This window comes from Orbicella franksi, chromosome 7 (assembly GCF_964199315.1).
Source record: "Orbicella franksi chromosome 7, jaOrbFran1.1, whole genome shotgun sequence".
Taxonomy (NCBI): domain Eukaryota; kingdom Metazoa; phylum Cnidaria; class Anthozoa; order Scleractinia; family Merulinidae; genus Orbicella; species Orbicella franksi.
The window spans coordinates 21,068,825-21,092,413 of NC_138151.1; the positions used below are offsets into that span (position 1 = coordinate 21,068,825).

General features: G+C 38.9%; 4 protein-coding genes across 6 annotated transcripts in view; 3 read left to right on the plus strand and 1 right to left on the minus strand.

Moving 5' to 3' along the window:
• The window catches only part of LOC145492281 (uncharacterized), a 19,516-nt gene extending 4,181 nt beyond the window's left edge, over nucleotides 1-15,335 (plus strand). Inside the window, exons 3-19 of the mRNA XM_081471683.1 lie at nucleotides 75-329; nucleotides 767-1,033; nucleotides 1,355-1,648; nucleotides 1,820-2,131; nucleotides 2,384-2,419; nucleotides 2,513-2,632; nucleotides 4,188-4,209; nucleotides 4,835-4,874; nucleotides 5,121-5,379; nucleotides 6,008-6,118; nucleotides 6,336-6,526; nucleotides 6,772-6,894; nucleotides 13,112-13,182; nucleotides 13,528-13,568; nucleotides 13,656-13,752; nucleotides 14,329-14,428; nucleotides 15,132-15,335. Coding sequence (XP_081327809.1) covers nucleotides 75-329; nucleotides 767-1,033; nucleotides 1,355-1,648; nucleotides 1,820-2,131; nucleotides 2,384-2,419; nucleotides 2,513-2,632; nucleotides 4,188-4,209; nucleotides 4,835-4,874; nucleotides 5,121-5,379; nucleotides 6,008-6,118; nucleotides 6,336-6,526; nucleotides 6,772-6,894; nucleotides 13,112-13,182; nucleotides 13,528-13,568; nucleotides 13,656-13,752; nucleotides 14,329-14,428; nucleotides 15,132-15,200 — 2,408 coding nt within the window. The 3' untranslated portion in view covers nucleotides 15,201-15,335. The remainder of the gene's footprint in view (nucleotides 1-74; nucleotides 330-766; nucleotides 1,034-1,354; nucleotides 1,649-1,819; nucleotides 2,132-2,383; nucleotides 2,420-2,512; nucleotides 2,633-4,187; nucleotides 4,210-4,834; nucleotides 4,875-5,120; nucleotides 5,380-6,007; nucleotides 6,119-6,335; nucleotides 6,527-6,771; nucleotides 6,895-13,111; nucleotides 13,183-13,527; nucleotides 13,569-13,655; nucleotides 13,753-14,328; nucleotides 14,429-15,131) is intronic.
• LOC145492428 (uncharacterized) overlaps nucleotides 1-23,589 on the minus strand; it is a 456,732-nt gene that overhangs the window by 353,186 nt on the left and 79,957 nt on the right. The gene's annotated exons all lie outside the window — the stretch shown is intronic.
• LOC145492273 (uncharacterized) lies at nucleotides 9,484-12,740 on the plus strand. The gene has a single exon (XM_081471670.1). The coding sequence runs from the start codon at nucleotides 9,551-9,553 to the stop codon at nucleotides 12,650-12,652; it is 3,102 nt and encodes a 1,033-aa protein (XP_081327796.1). The 5' UTR covers nucleotides 9,484-9,550; the 3' UTR covers nucleotides 12,653-12,740.
• Nucleotides 18,150-23,300, plus strand: LOC145492458 (tyrosine kinase receptor Cad96Ca-like). Of its 3 annotated transcripts, XM_081471909.1 has the most exons (6): nucleotides 18,150-19,549; nucleotides 19,628-19,747; nucleotides 20,221-20,437; nucleotides 21,089-21,347; nucleotides 22,067-22,177; nucleotides 22,735-23,300. In XM_081471909.1, the coding sequence occupies exons 3-6, from the start codon at nucleotides 20,381-20,383 to the stop codon at nucleotides 22,977-22,979; spliced, it is 672 nt and encodes a 223-aa protein (XP_081328035.1). In that variant the 5' UTR covers nucleotides 18,150-19,549; nucleotides 19,628-19,747; nucleotides 20,221-20,380; the 3' UTR covers nucleotides 22,980-23,300. The 3 variants fall into 3 exon arrangements, with proteins under 3 accessions (XP_081328035.1, XP_081328034.1, XP_081328036.1); XM_081471908.1 differs by having other exon boundaries at nucleotides 18,150-19,747; XM_081471910.1 differs by lacking the exons at nucleotides 18,150-19,549; nucleotides 19,628-19,747 and having other exon boundaries at nucleotides 20,074-20,437.

Consider the following 23,589-nt stretch of genomic DNA (forward strand, 5'->3'; position numbering starts at 1 on the left):
CCCATATGAAATATGTCATTAATCTCCACTTGATAAGATTGCAGCGTGGCATACTCACTTTACTTTCTTTGCAGAAATACCAGTTATCAACCCACCATCAGTAAATGGAAGTTACATTGAGGGCTCCTCAGTCAATATTAGTTGTACAGCAACTGGAAAACCAGACCCGGAAGTATCATGGATACGAAATGGACAAATAAAAAGTTCCGGAAGGAGCGCAGCGTATTTGGACTTCGACCAAATAAAGAGGACAGATGATGGACTGTATACATGTACAGCTAACAACTCAGCAGGAACAAAAACTCACAAAGAGATTCTGGTGGTTCGTTGTGAGTCTGAAGTAGTAGAGAGATTAAGCATGACGTTACGTCAAACGGCAAACGGCAAAAATGAAACTTTTGCTGTCTGTCTTCAGCCGTTTGTACAGTAGAGTGAAAACATTTGTTTTTGCGGTGATTAGAAGGAGACCGTTTTCTATTTTTGTGTGATTTAGTTAAGGATTAGAAGAAAATAACTCAAATTCAGATGTAATCTTTGCCGTTTGCCATCTGCCGTAAAAGTCATGCTTAAACTCTCAAGAGTTGCAATTCACATCTTTATCTTGCAAAACAAACTTACACGGAATCTCTCAATTTTGTGTGATTTTAGGACATCCAATACAAGCTAAAAAAAAAGGGATTTTCTATTGATCCTTGCATTTTTTGTTTACCAGGGCAACTGTCTTACAGCAAAATGCCAGCTATTTCCTTTGTTATCTTCTTTACAGACCAGGCAAAAATACGAAGTGTTAGTTCATCAGCTGCCAAGTCTTGGATTGGTCAAACAGTAACGTTGAAGTGTGTGTCACACGGTGTTCCTACACCAACACTCACCTGGTACAAACCTGATGGAAGTGAACTAAACAAAGTCACAGCTAAAGAAAGCACAGTGAAGGCGACAATAACTGATGATCAAGATTTTGGTGAATACAAGTGTGTGGCTTACAATGGCCTTGATCCTTTAAACGCGACTTCAATTACTTTGCTACAGATAAGTATGTGCCAGCATATTGACAAATATATATAATGCCATTGGTGTTAGCTGAAGAACAGTCTTCCTTTTTGTCAATTATATGTTAATGAACAAACAAATATTTTTGTAGAAAGTTACAAAGGCTGCCGTTTCGATTTCTAAAACTTTTTAAAATGTGATATAAACTTGGCGTAAGTAAAAATGCATTTCTGAATATTCAAGATTGGAAGATTTAGAAAGGTGGACTTTTATCCCTAAATTATCCTGCATGTCCAAATTGAAAGAGGTGACAAACTGTCAGTTAGGTGAAAAAGACGCTTTTGTTTACTTTATTTATTTATAGAACAACCAGGATCCCCGGTCATCATATCTTCGGCTTCAGACATTCAAGCCACTTCACTGACAGTAAAATGGACTGCACCAACTGATGATGGAGGGAGTCCTACCACAGCATACCGAGTGGTCATAATAAAGGGTAGCACTGAGATAAAGAATGTCAATATTACTGACCCTGGAATAACCAGTCTGTCCGTTGGAGATTTGGAGCGATATACCGAGTACAATGTAAAGGTGTTTGCCAGAAATGTGGTCTTTGAAGGAACAGGTGCCCAAAAAACAATCACAACAAAGATGAAAGGTAAGATCTCCAGGAGGCAGCTTTCACTAAGTTTCACCAAATAAACGATAATCTTATTACCATGTTGTTCATTATTAGGATTATTATATCGCCCAGAATAGACATAAGAACTCGTGGAATTCATTGATCAAAATAATAGGAATCACTTCTATGAAAATTATTATCAATCAGGCATTCCCGGAACACCACAAATTATAGATATCCCTGCAGAAGTGCAAAGTGATGAAGTGACCTTAAAATGGACAATGCCAAGCAGCAATGGAGCGGACATCACACAATACACTGTGCATATTCGAAACGTTACCAATAACGATACCGTAGGAGACTGGAGAAAGATTGAGGTCATTTATGATGTCTCTATTCATGCGTACGTCGTCACACTCAAAAAAGGGCAGAAGTATGACTTACTGGTGACTGCAACCAACAAATATGGAGAAAGTTTGAAAGCACAGCACTACATAAAGAGAATCAGAGTCTTAGGAGGTAAAGCTATGCCAAAATTATTATTCTCTTAGGGGCTATTTATTCAACTGGTTCTTTCTTTCTGATTTTTCTGTTTCTCATTAAAAACAAGTGAGCAAAACTGCCCAGGCAATTGATTAACATTGGTTTTAAAGTTGTAGCGCCTTGGATCGCTCCCAGCGAATTGTGGTTACTGTTGTCTTCAATAACTGTTCCTCCAACTTGGACACATTTTTCCAGGGCTAATTTAGGTCCGTTTTATTTTTATTTCAGGCTCCACAAAGTCAACTACAAACCAGGATCAAATAGGTAAACGTCTGTAGACTACTTTGTTTGACAAGGTTGTTTTGGTAAGACTGTTATTGAATTTCTAAACTTTATTATAAATGTTATCACCCACAGTTGTTAGATGCGACAAAGAATTGGAGATTCTTCATGCTGTTTATCTCAGCGTCATAATCCTATTGGTGATAATCATACTTGTTATCAGTGTTATCCACTGGAGAATACGTCAAGGACCAGGTACTTTCCATTCACTTCATACGCATGCTCTGACGGGTCGTAGCCAGACTTTCGTCAGAGACAAGGCAAGCTTTGCGAACGTCAAAGGCGTAAGCTCTAAAGGGCGGTGAGGACAACCCCCCTCAAAAAAGAAGAAGCTCTAAATGCTACATATAGGGCATTCTTCATGGGATTTTGCAGAACTCTCAAGTTACATTGTAATATTTCCTCAAATAAAAGGGTCGGATCTGGTTATTTACGAACTCACCACTCGAGGGTCTTCACATCATTTGATGAAGAATTTCTGTAACTGGGCTTCTATTTCACAGGTTAGGTCATGGGCGTCATCATTTTCTCCTGTCTGTATTCCTAAGACCGACCAATGGAGTTTCCCTCTGTGACATAATACACAAGGGGTACATATAACTTCCCTCTTTTCCTCATTGACAGTTACTCTTGTTAAGATTGACTGCTTTGCCTTGGCTTTCCTGCCTACTATCACTATCTACTAGTTCTACTTGATTCCCAGTCTGCCAAAGACTTTCCTTGCTGAGTTTTCCCTCTCCTCCAAGGGGGTACTCATTAGATTATTTTATTATGTGGCAAACTGGTCCAAGATGAAAAGGAAAATTCTGATTGATTCCAGAGCGATCCAAATTTTTCAATGCCGACCGCTAAGATGATTCGCTCAAGAAATAGTTTCTGTGAATTCCAATTTAAAAACATACCAGAAACATAAAACAGTTTGTTGTTAAGTGGAAATCCTTTTTTTCGTTCCATATTTGGCGGACAATTTTAACGAGAAGCGACCTGAAATACGTGAAGAAAATGCTTAACTTTCGCTCGTGCTTTTCCCGAGATCGGATCACAGGGACACATCAATTCGTTGACAGAGTTTTAAAAGAGTCATTATAATAAATGCTTTACTGAACTAACTCAGTCGGTTCGTAATTGGGAATTCTTTGTCCTGTTCTTCTTTTTTCAAGTTTAGACTTGCGAATAAAGGAACTCGACAAGTGTTTTCCCACCACGGATCTCATGCGAGTTCAATAACATAATATATGGGGAAGCTCCACCCAGAGGTGGAGCTTCCCTATATTTTACCCTTACCCCCTATAGAACTTTCATAGAACATTTATGAAGAACGAGGTGACCCTTTCCTATACCTTCCATGGAAAATGACGCACCCTACGGTAGAAACCAAGTATACCTGTTCTATACAAGCCCATGGATAGAGTAACTCAAACTCTAAGATACTTGAATGAATGATCTAGTTGTTTCTTTCATCTGTTCGAGGCTTTTCATTTACATAACTAAACGTCAATATTTAAAATTAATGGCAGTTTTTCCTACTCTTTCTACGAGAGAGAGAAAAAACGGAGATACCTTGGGCACAAACTCAACAGAAATCTTTGCTAACCTCTGACTCACAAATAGTCGTTTTAAACGCTACATTAAATATTCCTTCCTTTCAAAGGAATTTTTTAACACGCTGAAAGACATGCAAAAAGCTCTGAATAATACTTTTTATTCAATTTGTTTCCCTTTTTTTGTAACAAGTTCTTCTTTTCTACAGAGGTTCTTAGGCAAGAAAAACGGTGAGTACAACAGCCAAAACTTGGTTTCCGATAATCTCTGATGTTCTTATTATTATATGGCTGTGTCTCACAAGGACTGGGAACTACCGAATTCACGAATTTGATTGGCTGAAATCGATATTGAAAGCGGTCTAGCTTTTCCCATCTAGACCGACATCTAGACCGGTAATGTTTTGTGGTAAAAAAAGCTGCAGACTAAAATACAAAAGTATTCTACAAAAGTATTCTAAAAATATTCGTTTACGCGGAAGTACCAAAAAGCCTGATGAGAAAAAAAAAGTAAAGAGGACGAGCACACTTTCGCAGAATTAATTTCAGATCATCGCCTTTCGTAAGCAAAATGTCAGCTAGCACAAACCAGTTACATTAAACGAATTAAATTGTTCTTGCTTGCCATATAATAAACATCTTATTAACCAAGCTTGGTCGGTCTGTACTCACGACCTCGGTTAAGATTCTCCCATAGAGACCTCCTGCTCGGTTAATAAGAGCTAAGTATACCCTCTGTCTCAGGAAAAAAGATTTAATTAAAGGACTGTTTTAGAAAGCAACAACTAGCAAAAATTGTTTGCACCACTTCTTATTTCAGAGAGTTCAAAATAAATTCGTGTTTTCTAAATTCCAGCGTCAGCGGCTTGTCATCACAAGCAGATTCTATTCCCATGGCAAGTCCTTCTTTCAGTTTGTCTTCCAGTATATAGAATCGAGGAAGAAGTCGTTTTGATGACATTGTGCAATACAAAAATACTGGCAACAACAGTTTGGAACATATCGAGGGATAGCTTTTCCAATCTTAGAAATCAAACGATAACGTCCTCGCGTCATTTGTGTACACCTGCCTCAGTTCCTCTCACGTTTATAAAGTTCTTTTAATCGGTTAAAATCCTGACTTATTTTCTGTTCTCTTCAAGAGCACTGTTGACCACCAGGAATTAGAATTTCAGTTCACAGAGACAAGTGACGCTACCAGCATAACCTACGAGATCCCTAATAGTGTTGGAGATTACATACCGCTTCATCCATCAACAAGAAGCTGGGAGATCAGTCGACAACAAGTCGATATCATTAAAAATATCGGAAAAGGGGCTTTCTCCCAAGTTGCTAAGGCAACAGTCAAGAACATCAATGATAACCAAGAGGTCATAACAGTGGCTGTGAAAATGTTGAAAGGTTATGGAAACTTATCTTTCAAGCTTCTCATTAAAGCCTTATGGGATCCTCAGGTTTTTTCTTTTCATCATTGACGCTAATCGATCAATCCAATTTCGCTATGATACCTGATAACTGATATCTTATTAGTTATGTAATTGATATGAGTCTTCCATGTCATTTGTTCATCAATTCTAATTTCAAGAAATTTTGTCCATTTAACCTGCTCAATTTTTTTTATTGTTGATTGTGATTGTTACTGGCGTGTTAATTTTTTTTTCCTTCTAGTTTTAAATGTCATAAAATTTGCTTCACTAACATTCAGCGTTGGTTTGTTGTGAGCTAATCATTGTGATACTTTGGTGATCTCTTGATTGGCTATTTGTAGCATTTGATTAAGGTTTTTGTGTTGGAAGATTAAATATGTATCGTCTGCAAATAGCATATATTGAAATAAATCTGAGTTTCTGAAAATATCATTTATGTAAATAATAGTATTGGTCCTAACACTGATCCCAGCGGAACTCCACATTTAATTGTGTCACTGTTTGAGACTGCTGTATTACATTTTACTATTTTTTTACGGATGGACGGATCAATATTTTCAGAGGTGCTGAAATTTTGTTTTTAATTAATTTGCCTCAAATAGACAACGCTCCTGATTCCGACAGGGTGGACTTGCTGTCAGAACTTGAGGTGATGAAAAACCTGAAGCCTCATCCACACGTGATCAAGCTGATGGGATGTGTTACTGAGTCGGGTGAGAAAAATGCTTTTAAAATAATATCACATTTACATTTAAAATAAATAAACAGGACTCGCCCACTGAATATTTATCGTGTCTAGTTGTTGTTAGTTTTTAACTTCACATAGCTGCTATGTAATTCCTCTATTCGTTAACTTTAACAACGGGGAAGTAGCAGTTGATTGATCGTGTTCTTTTACTTCACATGATAGCTGTATTTCCTTTCTTTTAGACCCGTTACTGGTCCTTATTGAGTATGTGCCGTACGGTGATCTGCTCGGTTATTTGAGGAAGAGTCGTGGGCTCAGTGACACGTACTTTAACAACCCGGATAGAAAGCCGAAAACCAATCTAACTTCAAAACAGTTGATGAGGTTTGCATGGCAGATAGCTGACGGGATGGCTTATTTGTCGTCAAGAAAGGTGAACATCTATAATAATGGCAAATCTAGTCACTTCTAACAAAAGGCGAAAACAGATCATTCCAGTGGAAAGCCCTTTCTTCGCCAAGATCCCATTCAAAAAAGCATGTCATTGTGAGACTTATTATCCAACAGTCCAACTTTGAACTAACAAATCAATTGTTATGCTGCGCAGTTAAGCCAATGTGATGTCAACAAGTGAAATAACCATCAATAAAAATGTCAGCCATAATATGTTTCTTTCAGATAATCCATCGTGACTTGGCGACCAGAAATGTTCTTGTTGGTGAAGGAGAGAAATGCAAGGTGACAGATTTTGGAATGGCGAGGAATGTTCAGCAGGATGATATTTACACCAAACAAAGTCGAGTGGGTATCATAGATTTACCGAGTTTCCCAAAATAATTATCTTTATCTGAGGAAATTTCTCTTGTAAAGTCTACCATAGGATAACACGAGAAGTCTAATAAGAACATTAGACTAATTAAGAGTCCCCGTCCATAAACAGGGAAAATAACTCAGCAATGGTCAAAAATTTGATTTCGCTCATATTTCTATGGTAGATGGGCTAGGGCATGACAAAAACTACTGGACAGTTTTTTTTTTGGCAAAATATCCTTTTATTTCAAAGAAATATGCAAATTACCAAATACCGTTAAAATCGTCATTTGACGCACCATTTTATTAAACAAGTTTGAGAGCCTCGCATGCAAAACCACATCATTCTTCCGTCTTTAAAACACTCAAATATTTTTGTGCAACGTTTAATTGCGTACTGGGTTGATTTTAGGGAATGTTGCGGTTTTTGTTGGGTGCAAAATAATTAAATTTCGAAGACATGTATTTCATTCACTTAAAAGTACTTCGTAAAAATAATTTATTTTCGCCATGTGCAAAACCTTCAAATGGATTAAGCTTCTGGTGGTTGAATCGCATAAGGATGGTCTACAGATTCCTGTAAAAATTTCTTTGGGCAAATGATTGTGAGCGCCGCGAGAGCTTTTCAAAGTACGTTATAAATGCAGCTATTTGACTATCCGTAGTCAAATTTCAATTTACGGGTTAGACATATATTTTAGCAAGCGCCACATCTCTTGAGCTATCTTAAGTCGAAATAGATACAGAGCTGATAATTTCGAACTGTTCTAACCTTATTTGCTGTAAAAGGCAGGTCAAAAAGCCGATTTGACGTGTTTCTGTCACCATTCGTCGCACATAAAGCAGAAGTTTGCTTTTGTTTACACAACGACCGATGTACATCGCCAACTGTCAACTTATCTAATGGTCGAATACCACGACCCTCTTTCTGTTTTCTATGACCCTCTTTCGACACATATGATCACCACTGCATCTAAGTCAAAAACGGCTAAGTAATTTGTAGATAGTTGCTTGCTTTGCACTACACCAAAATAATACGTTTGATCATCGTTTGATCTATTGCTGCTTGAATCCTTGCTTGCAGCGGTTCCTTGTTTGTTCGTCACGGGTAGGAAAATTTCTATCCTAATAAGTAAGGCTCCGTAAGGCTTGGAACCACAGGGAGCACACAATCTTGTTGAGTAGGAAGAGATTAAATTAAGCAATGAAACGAATGAATAGTTAACCATTGCCCGTGTTGTCATCTTTTACCAGACAACTGCTACCTACACGCCCTGCGTAAATACTGTAAGGCTTAACTCGTACCTACCTACATAGAGTCAATTCAAGGCAATCCTGATAGACGTCATTCTCGGAGACCCAGAGGCAGTTAGTGGGGGCGGGGAAAAAGTCTAAACGGGTCTTCGCCCGAACTTTTTTCTCACCCGTTTAGACTTTTCACCGCTCCCAATAACTGCCCCTGGGTCTCCGAGGTATTTGATATTTGAGTGTTTTAAAGACGTAAGAATGATGTGGTTTTGCATGCGAGGCTCTCAAACTTGTTTAATAAAATGGTGCGTCAAATGACGATTTTAACGAAATTTGGTAATTTGCATATTTCTTTGAAATAAAGGACATTTTGCCAAAAAACTATCCAGTAATTTTAGTCATGCCCTAGCCTATCTACCATAGGAAAATGAGTGAAATCGAATTTTCGACCATTGCCGCGAAATTAAGAATTTGTCTGATTTTTACAGGCAGGCACTCTTAAGACAAAATCCGATAGGAAATCGAGCAATTTAAGCTTTTATTGGACAAAAATCTTGTACCAGAATAATGTTATGTATATGAAAATCCTTTTTGTATTTTCTGAAAGCTAAAGCTATAAACAATTGCCTGAAATAACACCAAAAACAATTTCCCTTAGGAACTGGAGAAAATAAAATTCAAAGTTCAGAGAAGTTGTGCAAACACAGGTAAATTTTCATCATCAGTTTTATTTCTCCAGTAATTTTAGGTGTTTCATATGGAGTTCAGAATTTGTTTGGTGTTGTCAGAAATGATTTCTTTTGATAAGATATTTAAAACAGTCGCACAGAAGTTTGCAATACGATGCAAATAATAAGTTTTTGTCCACTTAACACTCGAACTTCTGGTGGATTCCTTCTTAACATCATCATCATTATTATTATTATTATGACTATTATTATTATTATTATGATTATAACATTGATTGAAGTGATTTTAATTGGTGCATGTAATTTTTTTTTTTTTTTTAGCTTTTAGGTCGTATTTACTCAAAAATTAATTTCCGCAGCGTAAACTTGTGAAATTGTTGATGAACAGAGTGTATCGAATTCCCTTTCTTCGAATCCCTTTTCTTAATTTTTTTTTATTTTCTTATTATGTTTAATTATTTTACCGGAAGAACAGTAGAATTTTGGCAGAGTGACTCTCAGCTCCCAAGAGTTTAATATTTCGTAGCACAACGTTTCGTTCTGTGACTCTATGAATATTCCGTATTGATGTATTTTATTTTTTAGGATAATTTCTTTTTTCTATTTTAAATAAAAAAATTATTATTATTATAAATTTGCGGGACCAAGCATCAAGACTTGAAAAAATTCAAGAAAGGTCAGTGGACAACATCTCGGGTGACTCGAGGGCGATGTCAGGAATTGATGAATCTATGTTTGGCGTCGGAACTCAGTCTCCTTATAATATTGATCATTCAGACAGCGCAGATTTATTTACTTTGGATTTTCAAGATGCTGGAAGTGATGAATCGCGATATGCTAATTCACAAGAAATAGCGAGCGATTTGAATATGACCAGTACCAGTACGGAAATCCCAGGAGGCGCAGAGTTAATGAACCAGATAGAGCAGAACGATCTAGACAATGTGAGTGTACCGGGGTGTCTGCCAGAGCACAATGTTGTTGATAAGCCATCAATGATCACTTGGGACACACGGAGTGATGGCAGTCTCATTGTTATACCAACCTCCATCATAACAGATGCTTACAATGAGATTGTTACATGGAGAAAGAATGTTTTTCTGGTGCCATATGGTAAAACCGGAAAGGAATTTATTGATCAGGTTACATCGCACATTAATGACTGGAATAGCAACTCTGATCAACAGCACATATCCTTGAAAGCAGCCTTTGTCCTTTTGGCTGTTGCACTTCAAAAGCCAAGCCCGAAATCTAAGACAAAAGACCATCAGGATTTCTTATCTAAGCGCCTTGCGCTCTGGAAGGAAGGGGAAATCAGCAAGTTGCTACGCGAAGGTAGAATGCTCCAGGGGCGTATTGGAAAGCTTAAGACATTTGATCAACCGGAAAAATCCAAGATATTTGCTAAGCTTGTGCTCGAAGGACAAATCAATTCAGCGCTGCGTTTCCTTAGCGAAACATCAACAGGGGGCGTGCTGGAGCTAACGGATGACGTCATGGCCCAGTTGAAAGAGAAACATCCAAACCCACAACCAACAACGTTGGGCTCACTTCTCTTCGGGCTGATTAATGATGATATCCCTGAATCGGTGTACTCAGAGATAAATGGTGAGATGATAAGGGAGGCTGCGTTAAGAACAAAGGGATCAGGGGGACCATGCGGGGTTGACGCTAATGGTTTTAGAAGAATGATGGCTTGCAAATCCTTTAAACAGTCGTCTACAAAATTATGCGAGGCAATAGCCACAATGACAAGGACTCTATGTACAACTTATATCGACCCTGCAACCATAGAGCCACTGGTGGCAAGCCGATTGATTCCCCTGGATAAAGGTGAAGGTGCAGTGAGGCCTATAGGGGTCGGCGAGGTGATACGAAGGATTATTGGAAAGTGTGTAATGAACGTTTCTAAGGGAGACGTGGTTGAGGCGAGTGGTGCACTCCAGCTATGCGCAGGTCAAAAGTCCGGCAGCGAGGCTGCTATACATGCTATGCATGCCATATTTGAAGCAGATGACACGGACGCGGTACTGCTCATCGATGCTTCTAATGTATTCAATGCACTTAACAGAGCAACTTCACTGCATAATATCCGGGTTCTCTGCCCTGTAATTGCAGCATATGTCATCAATACTTACAGGAAGTCGGCACGCTTGTTTATTACCGGCGGCAAAGAGATCATTTCAGCTGAAGGAACAACACAGGGTGACCCACTTGCTATGGCCCTCTGCGCCTTAAGTGTGCAGCCGCTGATCACAAGCCTGCAGGCGGCGTCCAGTATTAAACAGTGTTGGTTTGCTGACGATGCCTGTGGAGCTGGCTCTGTACTGGAAATCAAGAAATGGTGGGATGTCCTCAACAGCCTTGGCCCAGTCTTTGGCTATTTTCCCAACCCCAAGAAATGTTGGATTATCTCAAAGCCAGATAAAGAGGCAAGCGTGAAAGAAGTGTTCAAGGACACGGCTGTCAATGTGACGGTAGAGGGACAAAAACATCTGGGTGCGGTGATAGGTTCACGGGAATATCTAGAGGAATACGTTAGCGAGAAGGTGACCAACTGGGTCAGCGAGGTTACCAAGCTGGCAGAGTTTGCTCTTTCTCAGCCTCAAGCGTGTTATGCTGCTTACACCTTTGGCCTCAAGCACCGATGGACCTATTTTTTGAGAACTTTGCCTGATATTCAAGAATTATTGGAGCCTTTGGAGAATGCCATATCTAAGGTGCTCATCCCTGCAATTACGGAGCATAGGTGCACTCGGCTGGACAGGGACATTCTAGCACTGCCAGTCCGTCTAGGGGGACTTGGCATGACAAACACGTGTCTTGACGCAAATCTTGAGCAATCCTCCTCCGTCAAAGTTACCATCCCGCTGGTCCAACAGATCGTGGCTCAATCCCATCAGATGCCGGATGATTCTTTGGTCAAGCCACTACAACAGGCAATGAGGAGTGAGAGAGCAACGGTGCTCCAAGACAGGGCAGAGCATATCAGAGGGGTAGCCCCACAGAAAGTCCAACGGGCACTTGACCTTGCTGCGGAAAAAGGGTCATCTGTTTGGCTGACGGTACTCCCCCTTCGCGAAATGGGTTTCAATCTAAATAAGAGAGAGTTCCGTGATGCAATCAAACTGCGCTACGATTGGCCGGTCGATGATATCCCCTCCACCTGTGTATGCGGTGATGCTTTTACAGTGGACCACGCAATGATATGCAAGAGAGGTGGGTTCGTTACCCAACGTCACAATGAGCTGAGGGACCTAGAAGCCGAACTCCTGAATATGGTTTGTACCGATGTTGAGATTGAGCCTGTCCTGCAAGACATCTCGGGTGAACAGCTGGGAAGAGGTTCTAATCGAGCTCCAGATGCGAGATTAGATATTCATGCGCGCGGGTTCTGGGAGAACCAACGATCAGCATTCTTTGACGTGAGGGTTTGTCACCCTAATGCTGATTCGTATAGGGACCTAGAGCTCCATCAGATATACCGCAATCATGAGAACGAGAAGAAGCGTCTTTACGCGAGGAGGGTTTTGGATATCGAACAAGGAACTTTTACACCCCTTATTTTCACGTCAACAGGCGGCATGGGAAACGAGTGCTTGCAATACCATTCCAGACTGGCGCAGCTGATCTCCATCAAGAAAGGAGAACATTATGCTAAAACAATCTCCTGGATAAGAGCAAGGACATCCTTCGCTTTATTAAGATCCGCACTAATCTGCCTAAGAGGTTCAAGAGCTAGAAGGAAAGCCTTTTGTGACTTTAAGAACATTGATATTGACGTTGAAACCCAGGAGGGAGCCATTATGTAAACACTGTTGAAATAGGTTTTAATAGTTTATTTCTTTTATTTACTTTTACCTGGTAATATACCGATATTGACGTTGAAACCCAGGAGGGAACCATTATGTAAACACTGTTGAAATAAGTTTTAATAGTTTATTTCTTTTACTTACTTTTACCTTGTATATACCTTATTTATAAAAAAAAAAAAGTAGTAGTAGTAGTAGTAGTATTAACATTAGTTGTAGTAACCATGATATCATGACATATATGATATGATGATGATAATAAATTATTATTATTATTATTATTTTGATATTATTATTACTATTATAATTACCGAAAACTTAAGGAACAACAGAATTTCTGAATTTTTTACCAGATACATGTAAGATTCAAGTTTGTATGGAAAAGTGCTCAATAAAGTTTGTACTATTATTATTATTATTATTATTATTATTATTATTATTATTATTGTCATCTTTCAGGGCCGGTTGCCTGTTAAGTGGGCGGCTTATGAAGCTTTGTTATATGGAACATACACCACACAAAGTGACGTGTAAGTACTATAAATGACTCGGTGACAACGATCTGTGATATAGTGATTATATGCAATGAGTCGTTCAGTCATCGTGAAGAAACTTACTGCCTGGGAAAGAGCGACTTATGTTTACTAATATAAGTTATGCCAAATACCGTACAACCTTTCAGCAGAGAGAATTTTTTGGTGTGTAAGACATCTAGGAATGGGCAGTGCAAAGACAGAGAGTAACGGTTGAACCCTGTTTCTACCGTTCCCTTCTAAACTCAACCTAGGAACCATCCCTCCCATTTCTCCTCCGGCCGAACTCTACTGTTATAAAAACTTACTAGCATAATGTTGTCCTCTTATCCTTTCTCTCAGTTGGAGCTATGGTGTCCTAGTGTACGAGATTCTAACCATAGGTAGGTTAAGTCACACATCATGCAAACTATAAATTTATTACATGATATAAGCTTAAAGCCATAATGTTGCCCCATTGTCATATTCAGGTGGATCTCCATATCCAGGAGTAAACGCTCGACAAATTGTCAGGAAACTTCAGGAAGGATTCAGAATGCCAAAGCCTAAACATGTGGATAACAAACTGTAAATACATTTTAACCATTCTTGAGTTGATAATATCTTGCGTGAGGATTGCTAAGAGAATACCTTTTACATTTACAAGTACATTCGGTTATTTTTATAAGTGCCAAAAGCAATAACTAAACAGTGGTATTGAAACTGTATTTAACACCTGGTTACGGTTTGTCTGTGTCCGTGTCTGTGTTAGTGTGCGCAAATGTATGTGTTCGTAATGTTTACCCGTACTACCCATGCAAGACACTCTTTTACAATGTTGTCGAAATCTTTCATATACATGTAGTTGTGGTCAGTTGTTGATTGCAATAATTAATTGTTCCACGGTATAGACAGTTTTGGTCTGTTTTCGCTGATGTATTCTTAAGATTTGAGATTACTTCACTGGCCTAGCAATGCTATGTGCTACTATTGATAATAATTGCAAAGGTGTCACGGTTCTGTGTGGAATACCTACCGCCAGCTGGGAGTTACAGTGAAGAAGTACCAAACTACACACATATTATTAGTCCGTTGCTATATTGACTGATTTAATAATATTTGGAACTATTTCTTTTGGCGGCTACTGATAATTCTGTTTGTTAGTTACCAGATGATGCTGCAGTGTTGGGAACAGAACCCTACTGATCGACCAACGTTTGCCAAACTAAAAGAAACTATGAAAGAAATGGAGAGAAACCACAAGGTGTTTGTAACTTGCCTTATATCTTTAGTAGCACGATTCTGAATGTTCATTCTGTACCTTTTATGTCTGGCTGTGATTTAGGTTCAGCAAACTGTTGTGTTAGGGGAAAAAATAAATGTCTTAGCTGAGGCGTAGACAATATAATTACTGAACAATTATTATTACATTGTTATTTTAAGGTGCTATGGCCATTTGGAAGTATGTACCCACGCCTCTTTAAAATGTATTATCAGGGGTGCTGTTTTGTGTCACAACGGAGCTAAACTAAGACTAATTATAGAAAACAAAATTGATTTAAATAGAGAGAGCAACTGTAATATTAGCCACTAATTGGGTTGTAACGACTTTTCCAATTTGACATCAGACCCTTGTACATTCATAAGTCACGATAACATTCTTTTCATAGTTTCAATGCACTAGTTTGGTAATTGACAAAAACTAAACCATTTACAATTTCATCGACCTTGTTAAGTTGTGTTTAAAATTAGGTTAAAAAGCGTTAATGAACTAGCACAGTAATCTTAACTAACGTGAAAACTCGACTGTGATATTAGATCTTAGAGTTGTCCTTCGTCTCTATTTTGTTACTGCTTTCGTTTCTTTCAGTTTTCCTGTCATTAAACAAACTTTTTTGAGAGAGGTACATCACGTGATCTCAATTCGCAAAGTCGTAGTTAACCAGTGAAGTATGTTTCTGTTACAGACCTACGTCAATCTCAAAGAATATGACAACAGTTTGTACGCAAATATTGAGGATCTGGTGGCTGAATAACTTTGATGCCGATCAAACAACTTTTGAAAAAGAACGTTTATGCTAAATTTGAGGATAAAAAACTCCAGATGTTATTTGAATCTTTATATTTCAACAGTATCACTAATCAACATTTTATTTTATTGTAAGAATCGAATAGGAACTTTTTAGATATTATTTGCAGTTTTAATTACTTTAATTTGCTATATTTTGAGTTTGCGATTAGGTAACAAATTTTTAGTCTTTAAATGACTAAGAGAAAGAGAAAAAGAAGCACCCCCTATATAGACCGTTTAGGTGACATGTCTCGCTACCTTGATAAATGGTGAAAATGCCCAAAGCTTTGTCCGCCAAGGAATTAAAATCACAACTAAACTACAGCAAAACAACCACCCTTCTGACTGGAGTGATAATGGTAAACAATGGCCAAATAGAGACCTTCGTAAGAAGGAAGCAGCTGCCCCCTGGCAACTGTGGGGATTGAAATATTACCAAATATAACTCAGCATTACAATGTAATATTTCTATATGAAGAAATAGTCCCCTTGGAAACTGTATCCATCTAGACACGTGCACAGACAAGTAACAGTAAAGCTGGACAGCCAGCACTGTACACTGCTCAGTGCTGATGAAAAAAGGCAGCCATATTTCAAAACCTGAGAGTTTGTCCTGGGACGTGTACTTTGAAGACTGCGAATTCGAGTTTTAGAGGACTTTTTAAAAGCTAACAGCAGCTTATTAACCGAGAAGTCAAAACCTGTAGATCTAAAGTACATTTAGGGTGCCCTTCTTTAGGAAAATCCAAGATTGGATTCTTAAATCCAAAAACGGATTTTGCGTTTGTTTACTAAACAGATCAATCCAAGATAACTCAGATCATGGTGCTTCAAAGGAACCGAAGAATCCTTGCCCAGGGTGGATACTTGGGTTCCTTTGACGCACCAATTGACACCATCATCTAAGGGATCATTGGATTTATCTGCCTAATAACGAAACGCAACTTTCACTTCACGGACGTCAGCTGGTTATTTCCCGCGAATGCAATTACGATCGAACAATTTTAGCGGCTTGTAGAACTTTTGTATTGGTTTCACTAATTAGAGTTTGTATGTCCGTAAATAAACACAGTATTGTGTACTCTTCTTGTGTTGTTACTGACACTACAGTAGAGAGCCTTGGGTTCGAAGTCGAATCAAGCAAAAGCTATCTTTTAGTTTCCTGCTCTTAGTAAGAAAATAAGCCGTCAAGTTTTGAAGTAAAAGACCTTTTGTATCACCTACGAATGTAATGACCAACCACTAATTAATTTAATAAAAAAATATTTTCACTACTGTATAACCACTAATGTAATATACATTCAAAGAGAAGAGATTTTATCTCATTTAATACGCTATTGTTTATGAGGAACGTGTATAGAACATATACAGAAAGATGTACCAAAATGTGATTTTGTTCTAGATGACCCGTATTCCAAGTTTAACATACTACTCCCATGCCTTTACCCTGGCTTAACGTTTGCCTGTAGTTTTAAACACTTTAAATGATCTTTTTTTGCACCCTAATCTGTAGCTCATTATGACGCGCTAACAGAAATAATTGGTCCAAATTGAACAAAACAATTGGTAGATGCCTTCCTCTTTACTGACCTATGAAATATGGGAGTTCTGTACTGACGTCGGTGTTCCTTTTTGCCTCATCAGCATACAATGTTAAGCTTGGGCGCACTATTAAAGGAGAAGTCAGGCTTCAAAAAATGCGACCATGGTTTTTTTAAACTTTCAGGCTTTAAACCAGCGTAAGGCAAAAAATTACTTTACATATCGGACTTATTTCTTGAGACAATCATGCAATGCATTTTTGATATCAGAGCAGATGTTTTTTCGTTGCCTGCTCATGGTATACGATGAAGGTAAATGAAGCTCAGAGGAATAAAGCATTCTCCACCACATCATTATGTAAAAGGCTTTTTTGCGGGGAAATAGCTCAGCGAGCGAAGGTTCCCCGGGGCCACAAGTTCAACGAACACCTAAAACAATTTTTTGGCGTTGCTTTAGCCTTTTGCCTCAGTCGAGTAGCTACAAAAGACTTGTCTACAACATAAATACTTTGAAGCGGTTTATGGGGAGTCTGGAAAACCCGAATAGCGAATAGCGAATAGTCTCGAATCGGGCGAATAGTGGCGGACAGTCGCTAAAAGTGGCGAATAGTAACGAATAGTCGGCAATAGTCACCGCTTTAGATCTAATATCCAGCGCTAATTAATTATCCAAATAAGCAACGGAATTTCAGTGAATTTATTACCTTTCTTCTCCGGACTCAGGCTAGAAGGCTGTCCATTGCCGACATTAAGAAAACAGAAAACACAAGGATAACCTAATAAAGACGTATTTACGCTTTTGCAGCGGTTAAAACAGAAGAAATTACGTTTAGAAACACCTTTTTGTCCTGATAAGCGTCTGTGCTTTTTAGCGGGAAAATCCCATCCTAAGTTGCTACGAGGTTGACTACGAGATGCTGGGTACCCTATTTGCTACTATTTGCCACTATTTGCCACTATTTGCCACTATTTGCCACTATTTGCCACTATTCGCCACTATTCGAGATTGTTCGCCACTATTCACACTATTCGTACAATGTTCGTACTATTCGTTATTCGCTATTCGGGACTAGACTATTCGCGACTATTCGCTATTCGCTATTCGGGTTTTTCAGACACCCGCGGTTTATGATCAGTCAGAAGTTTCTGTGTTTACGACAACAGTATTTCCCATAACTTTAAAAGCTCATTGCCCTCTTTCTTTTGTAAATGATAACAGCAAAACATCTTGAAACAACTCTATCAAGTGAGCAAAGTAATGTGTCAAGCATTTCCCTTATTCTGTTCAATCGACTTCCAAATGAAATTTTGTTTGCAAAGGAAATTGAACGGTTACTTATGATTGTCTGTTTATAATTTCTTACTTGGCACAATAATGTATAAATTGCCCTAAATAATGACACGATGTTCAAAAGGAAATTAGTTTTCTAAATCCATGACTCATACCATAATAAGACCACTTGTGCTGAAAATTTTGAAAATTCTGTTTGAACCTATATAGGACGCGATTACATAACATCAGACGGCCGCGCGCGGAACAACTACAATAAAAACTTGACAGTTATTTCTTCGCGTCGAACAATTCTTCGAAAAACACGACTCATTTTCTCATGCGAAGTCCACAATTACAATTCATGCTAAAAGGCCAACAGAAAGTTGACATAAAGCTGTCAACAATATGTCAAAACCATCAAAAACTTAGCGAGGGACAAAAGTTCGCTTCACGCTTCACTGAAATTGTTCACAAATCTTCTTCATCTGAGGACTCAAGAAAATGTCGGCGTCGTTTGTAGCTATTTGGCGACCTCTTGGATTCTCTTGAACAAGGGAGAACCAACAACTGAATATTAATGGCACCGATGTTGGGTCTCGCAAACAGTGCCTGGGTTTACTGACTTGGCTTGCTTTGTTGTGTAGTGGAAATTACACTCTTAAACACAAGCGAGGTTTATTATCTGGATGGACTGTACGGTAATGAACCTGTGTTCGTACTCAGTTTTGTCTCTTCAAACAACACTAATGTAGAAACTGCAGAGCAATTTATTCTACTGTACACAAGGTATGTTTGTCATTTCTCCGGTTTAACCAACTTCTCCCAGAAACTCTGGAAACTCGAAGAAAACATTTAACTGATTTAAGCTTATATCGTACTTTGTTTTCTTCGCGTTCCTGGTTTTCTTGCTTTTGACCCACGATGAATTCTTTGATGCTCTCCACTGAAAGAAGTTTTCTCTCAAGACTGCTTGCTTATTCCAAAGGTTAATTATCGGACAGTTCATCCAGAAAAGTTGTTTTCTTGAACGCCTACAGGTTTGCTCTTTGTTGGCGTATGAGAAAGTTGTGAACTTCTTCGTTTGTGAGGAGTGTTGACTTTCTTTCAAAGCTTTCGGAGTAGTTCTGCATCGGACAGTTCGTCTGGATAGTAGAATTCACTCTCTGAATGTTAACTTTCATCACTCATTTTGAAGAGAACAAACTTTTGCAGCAAAAAATTGGTTTTGTCTTTAACTCCCATCGATTTTGCTGTACGCGTTTCTAGTAGGGCCGTACGCATTTCTAGTAAGGCCGAACGGGTTTTTCCGCGTACGGCCCTCATACGGGACCTTTTTTCTTATGGCCTGGTTTTCCAAGGAAATTGCGCGCGAGGCCGTACGGGTCATATGATAATGAGTATTATTGTCTTCGAGTACTGATTTTAGTGTGAATCCTAATTCTGTCTTCTTTCCTGTTATTGTAGAGTCCACTACATCCACTGCGAACCAGAATCAAACAGGTAATGAAACAATTCGGTGTGTACCTGCATAACTAAACACGTGTTCGTATTTCTAACCTTCATTATGAATATTATCAGTTGTTAGGTGCGACAAAGAATTGGAGATTCTTCATGCTGTTTATCTCAGTGTCATAATCCTGTTGGTGATAATCATAGCTGTTATTAGTGTTATCCACTGGAGAATACGTCGAGGTCCAGGTAATCGTATCAAATGCCTTGCTAAAATTCAAATTAACAAAGTTATCAAGTCGTCCAGGCGGAATTACCCTCAATTCCTCATACTTGAATAAATTAGCCGTTACCTATGTCTGAAATGGTCCCTGCTGTTCAAATCGTGAAATTTCCTACCCATTTATACACCCTCATTCTGATATGTAGCCCTTCTTGGGGAGAGTCTTCCCGTAAGTCCACCGTAAGGAGAACCTTCCAGAGTCCATGTCTAGTTGGTCTCTGGCCGATTCAAGCATGCCGCGGAAAAAGTCTCGGTTGTCTGGGATACGAGCGTAACTAAAATGTGTCCGATTCTCTTAGTCATGCTGTTTCTTAATATAGTCCACAAAAGTCATAAAAAGAGATCCCTTATGAAGGCATCGTGGAATGATACTTTTTTTAAAGCAGCCCATTTCGTTTCGTTATATATTTTGTCATTCTCATAATTTCTTGTTTTTCAGAAATTCTTAAGGGTGGACAGCGGTGAGTACAACAATCAAAGTTCAGTGGTGAAAAGTCTCAAATGTTTATATAGTTTATCCTTTGCCTTAGGGAAGGTTTTAATAAAACTACACATTTAGGAGGCAACAACAGTGCTTATTTCAAAGAGTTCAAAATGAAATGTTTTCCAATTGCAGTATTAGCGGGTCTTCTTTATGTGCGGATTCCATTCAGGTGGTAAGTTCTTCATTCCATTTCTCTTTCGGTGTGGGCTCACGGAAAAGCTGTTTCTAACAGAAACGGCAGGTTGGCATAGATACAGGAAGGAAATTTTCTTTCTGATAATTAAAGTGAATGCCTTCGAATATCCGGAGGAGGAAAAGCCATATAAAAAGGACGGGAGTGTTCGTCGTAGCTTTGAGGGGTTGAAAAGGCAGTTGTTGTACCTTTTAGGATGTTTTGCCTCAAACGGTCCGTAGCAGGAGCTTTCGCGGTATCTTTTAGGGTATTGAGCTGAAAGAAATATGACAAGAGATACTTGGTAATCAACTGATTTATGACAATGCTTTCAAAAACTTTACAAGTAAAAGGTGTTCGAAGCAATCGTATCTATCGGTATCGAAAATTATGAAAGTATCAGTTAATGTGCTGTTTTAAAATTGGTACCTCTCAGTGGTGAAAAAGGTTCCAAGCCGCGCCCACGAAACAGGAACTTTGTAGCTCTTAGGGGTTTTTTTCAAACCTTCTGACGAGCGGCCCGGATAGAAGTTCCCCCCCCCCCCCCCCCACGGATTCGAATCATTTGTGAACATATGAAGCAGCTCCTATTACGCTGATGATGTTAGTTTTGTCGTATAGCTTCATAACTTATTTTCTGTTTCTTTCAAGAGCCCTGTTGATCACCACGAAGCAGAAGTTCAGTCCACAGAAACAAGTGACACTACCAGCACAACCTACGAGATTCCTAACAGTGGTGGAGACTACATGCCGCTTCATCCGTTAAAAAGAAGCTGGGAGATCAGTCGAGGGCAAGTCGATATCATTAAAAATATAGGAAAGGGGGCTTTCTCCCAAGTCGCTGAAGCAACAGCTAAGAACATCTATGGCAGCCAAGGGGTCATAACTGTGGCCGTGAAAATGTTGAAAGGTTATAGAAAACTTTTAGTTAAAGAGACAACTTGCATTCTTCTGATGTCAGAATTGAGTTAGGAAGTGTCCTAAAAATGAGCGGTGATTCTTCCTCCGGCGTAGTGTGGACAGAAAACATTTGATGCGTTTCCCGAGTAAAACCTCCGTTTTTAAATTCCTCCGGCGTAGTGTGGACGGAGCCTTATCGTTCGACTGGATTGATTTAAGTGATCGATTGATTATCAAAATAGATCGACTGATGGACTAATGGATTGATCGATCGATCGATAGTTCGATGGATCGATGGATCAATTAATTGATTGATTGATTGATTGATTGATTGATTGAACAATTGATTCATCCATTCATCCATTCATCCTTTTATCCATTCATCCATTAATCCATTCATCCACTCATTCATTTATCCACTCATCCATTCATCCATTCATCCTTTTATCCATTCATCCATTAATCCATTCATCCATTTATCCATTCATCCATTCATCCATTCATTCATTCATCCATTCATCCATTCATCCATTCATCCATTCATCCATTCATCCATTCATCCATTCATCCATTCATCCATTCATCCATTCATCCATTCATCCATTCATCCATTCATCCATTCATCCATTCATCCATTCATCCATTCATCTATTCATCTATTCATCCATTCATCCATTCATTCATTTAAACAGACTGACACGTTTGGTTAATTTAATTTGCCTGTAATAGACAACGCTCCTGAGTCCGACAGGATGGACCTGCTGTCAGAACTTGAGGTGATGAAAAAATTGAAGCCTCATCCTTACGTAATCAAGCTGATAGGATGCGTTACTGAGTCCGGTAAAGGAAATGGTCTTAAGATATTATTTGTATACATCAGTGTATGCGTTAACATCAATTTTTAAGAACGTGTAAACAAAATTCACTCCTCCATTATTTTGAATAGCAGCTTTATAAGTTTGTGAGAACGACAGCCTGACTACCAGATAAGCTCGTAGATTCACTGCACATTTGAGAATTGGCCTAAAATCTTCCTTGGCCTATTTTTATTTGAAGTGCAATCAGTTCTGTGAAGAGTTTTAATACGGAAACGCTGAATGGGGAGGGCCTACGTTTGTGGGAAACCTTATAAGGGTAATCTTGCCTAGAAATAAGCAAACAGCTTCACCTTTAACCAAGGAGGCTTATAAGAGAGGAAGAAGGCTCATAACCGGACCTTTACGCTTTAAAATGAACTGCACGTACATATGCCCTTACCTTTAAACTTCACATCGGTGTGAATTATATACTGCCTCTATTCGTTAACGCTCCAGCCTGAAATTGAATTCAAATCTTCTTTTGCTCGCCTCTGTATTCTTTTTGCACTTCACGTGACACCGGTAGTTTCTTTATTTTAGATCCGTTACTGGTCCTTATTGAGTATGTGCCGTACGGTGATCTGCTGGGTTATTTGAGAAAGAGTCGTGGGCTCAATGACACGTATTTTAATAACCCGGATAGAAAGCCGGAAACCAGCCTAACTTCAAAGCAGTTGATGAGGTTTGCATGGCAAATAGCTGACGGGATGGCTTATTTGTCGTCAAGGAAGGTAAAAGTCTATAATAATTGCAATTCAAAGACTGAAAGGGTATTTTCGAAGTAGAATATGACTTAACACAATTGCAGTAAAGCAGATCAACTAAAAATGACATCTGTTTTAGATAATCCATCGTGACTTGGCGGCCAGAAATGTTCTTGTCGGTGAAGGAGAGAAATGTAAGGTGACAGATTTTGGGATGGCGAGGAATGTTCAGCAAGATGATATTTACACCAAACAAAGTCGAGTGAGTAAATAAGCCTGACCGAATGGGAAACCGATAAACATCTGACAAATATCATAGGAGACGTCTTGTTAAGTTATTTGTTTATCTTCCAGGGCCGGTTGCCTGTTAAGTGGACTGCTTATGAAGCTTTGTTATATGGAACATACGCGACACAAAGTGACGTGTAAGTGCTGAACAACTTAACAACATTTGTCCCCACGTTGAGCTGTTTGTCAAGGGCTTATAAAAGCTCGTGAAGGATAAGATTTTTACGCGGTACTCGTAACTGCTTTTGATTCCTTTTAAAATGCCAACAATGAAAAAGACACTCGAATTTTCTTCTGAGCGTTGCACCGGTAGAAAGAAAATGGGCTACCGCTAGAGGCAAAGAAAAATCTCGAACTCGTGGGAACTCGAACCCACAAGCACACTGTACAGAGTGACCTTCGA

Coding starts and splice junctions, on each gene's coding strand:
- LOC145492273 (XM_081471670.1), top strand. CDS start 9,551: ATGTCAGGAATTGATGAATCTATGTTTGGCGTCGGAACTCAGTCTCCT.
- LOC145492458 (XM_081471908.1), top strand. CDS start 20,381: ATGTTTTCCAATTGCAGTATTAGCGGGTCTTCTTTATGTGCGGATTCC. Junction 20,438..21,088: donor GTGCGGATTCCATTCAGGTG/GTAAGTTCTTCA, acceptor GTTTCTTTCAAG/AGCCCTGTTGATCACCACGA. Junction 22,178..22,734: donor AGGATGCGTTACTGAGTCCG/GTAAAGGAAATG, acceptor TCTTTATTTTAG/ATCCGTTACTGGTCCTTATT.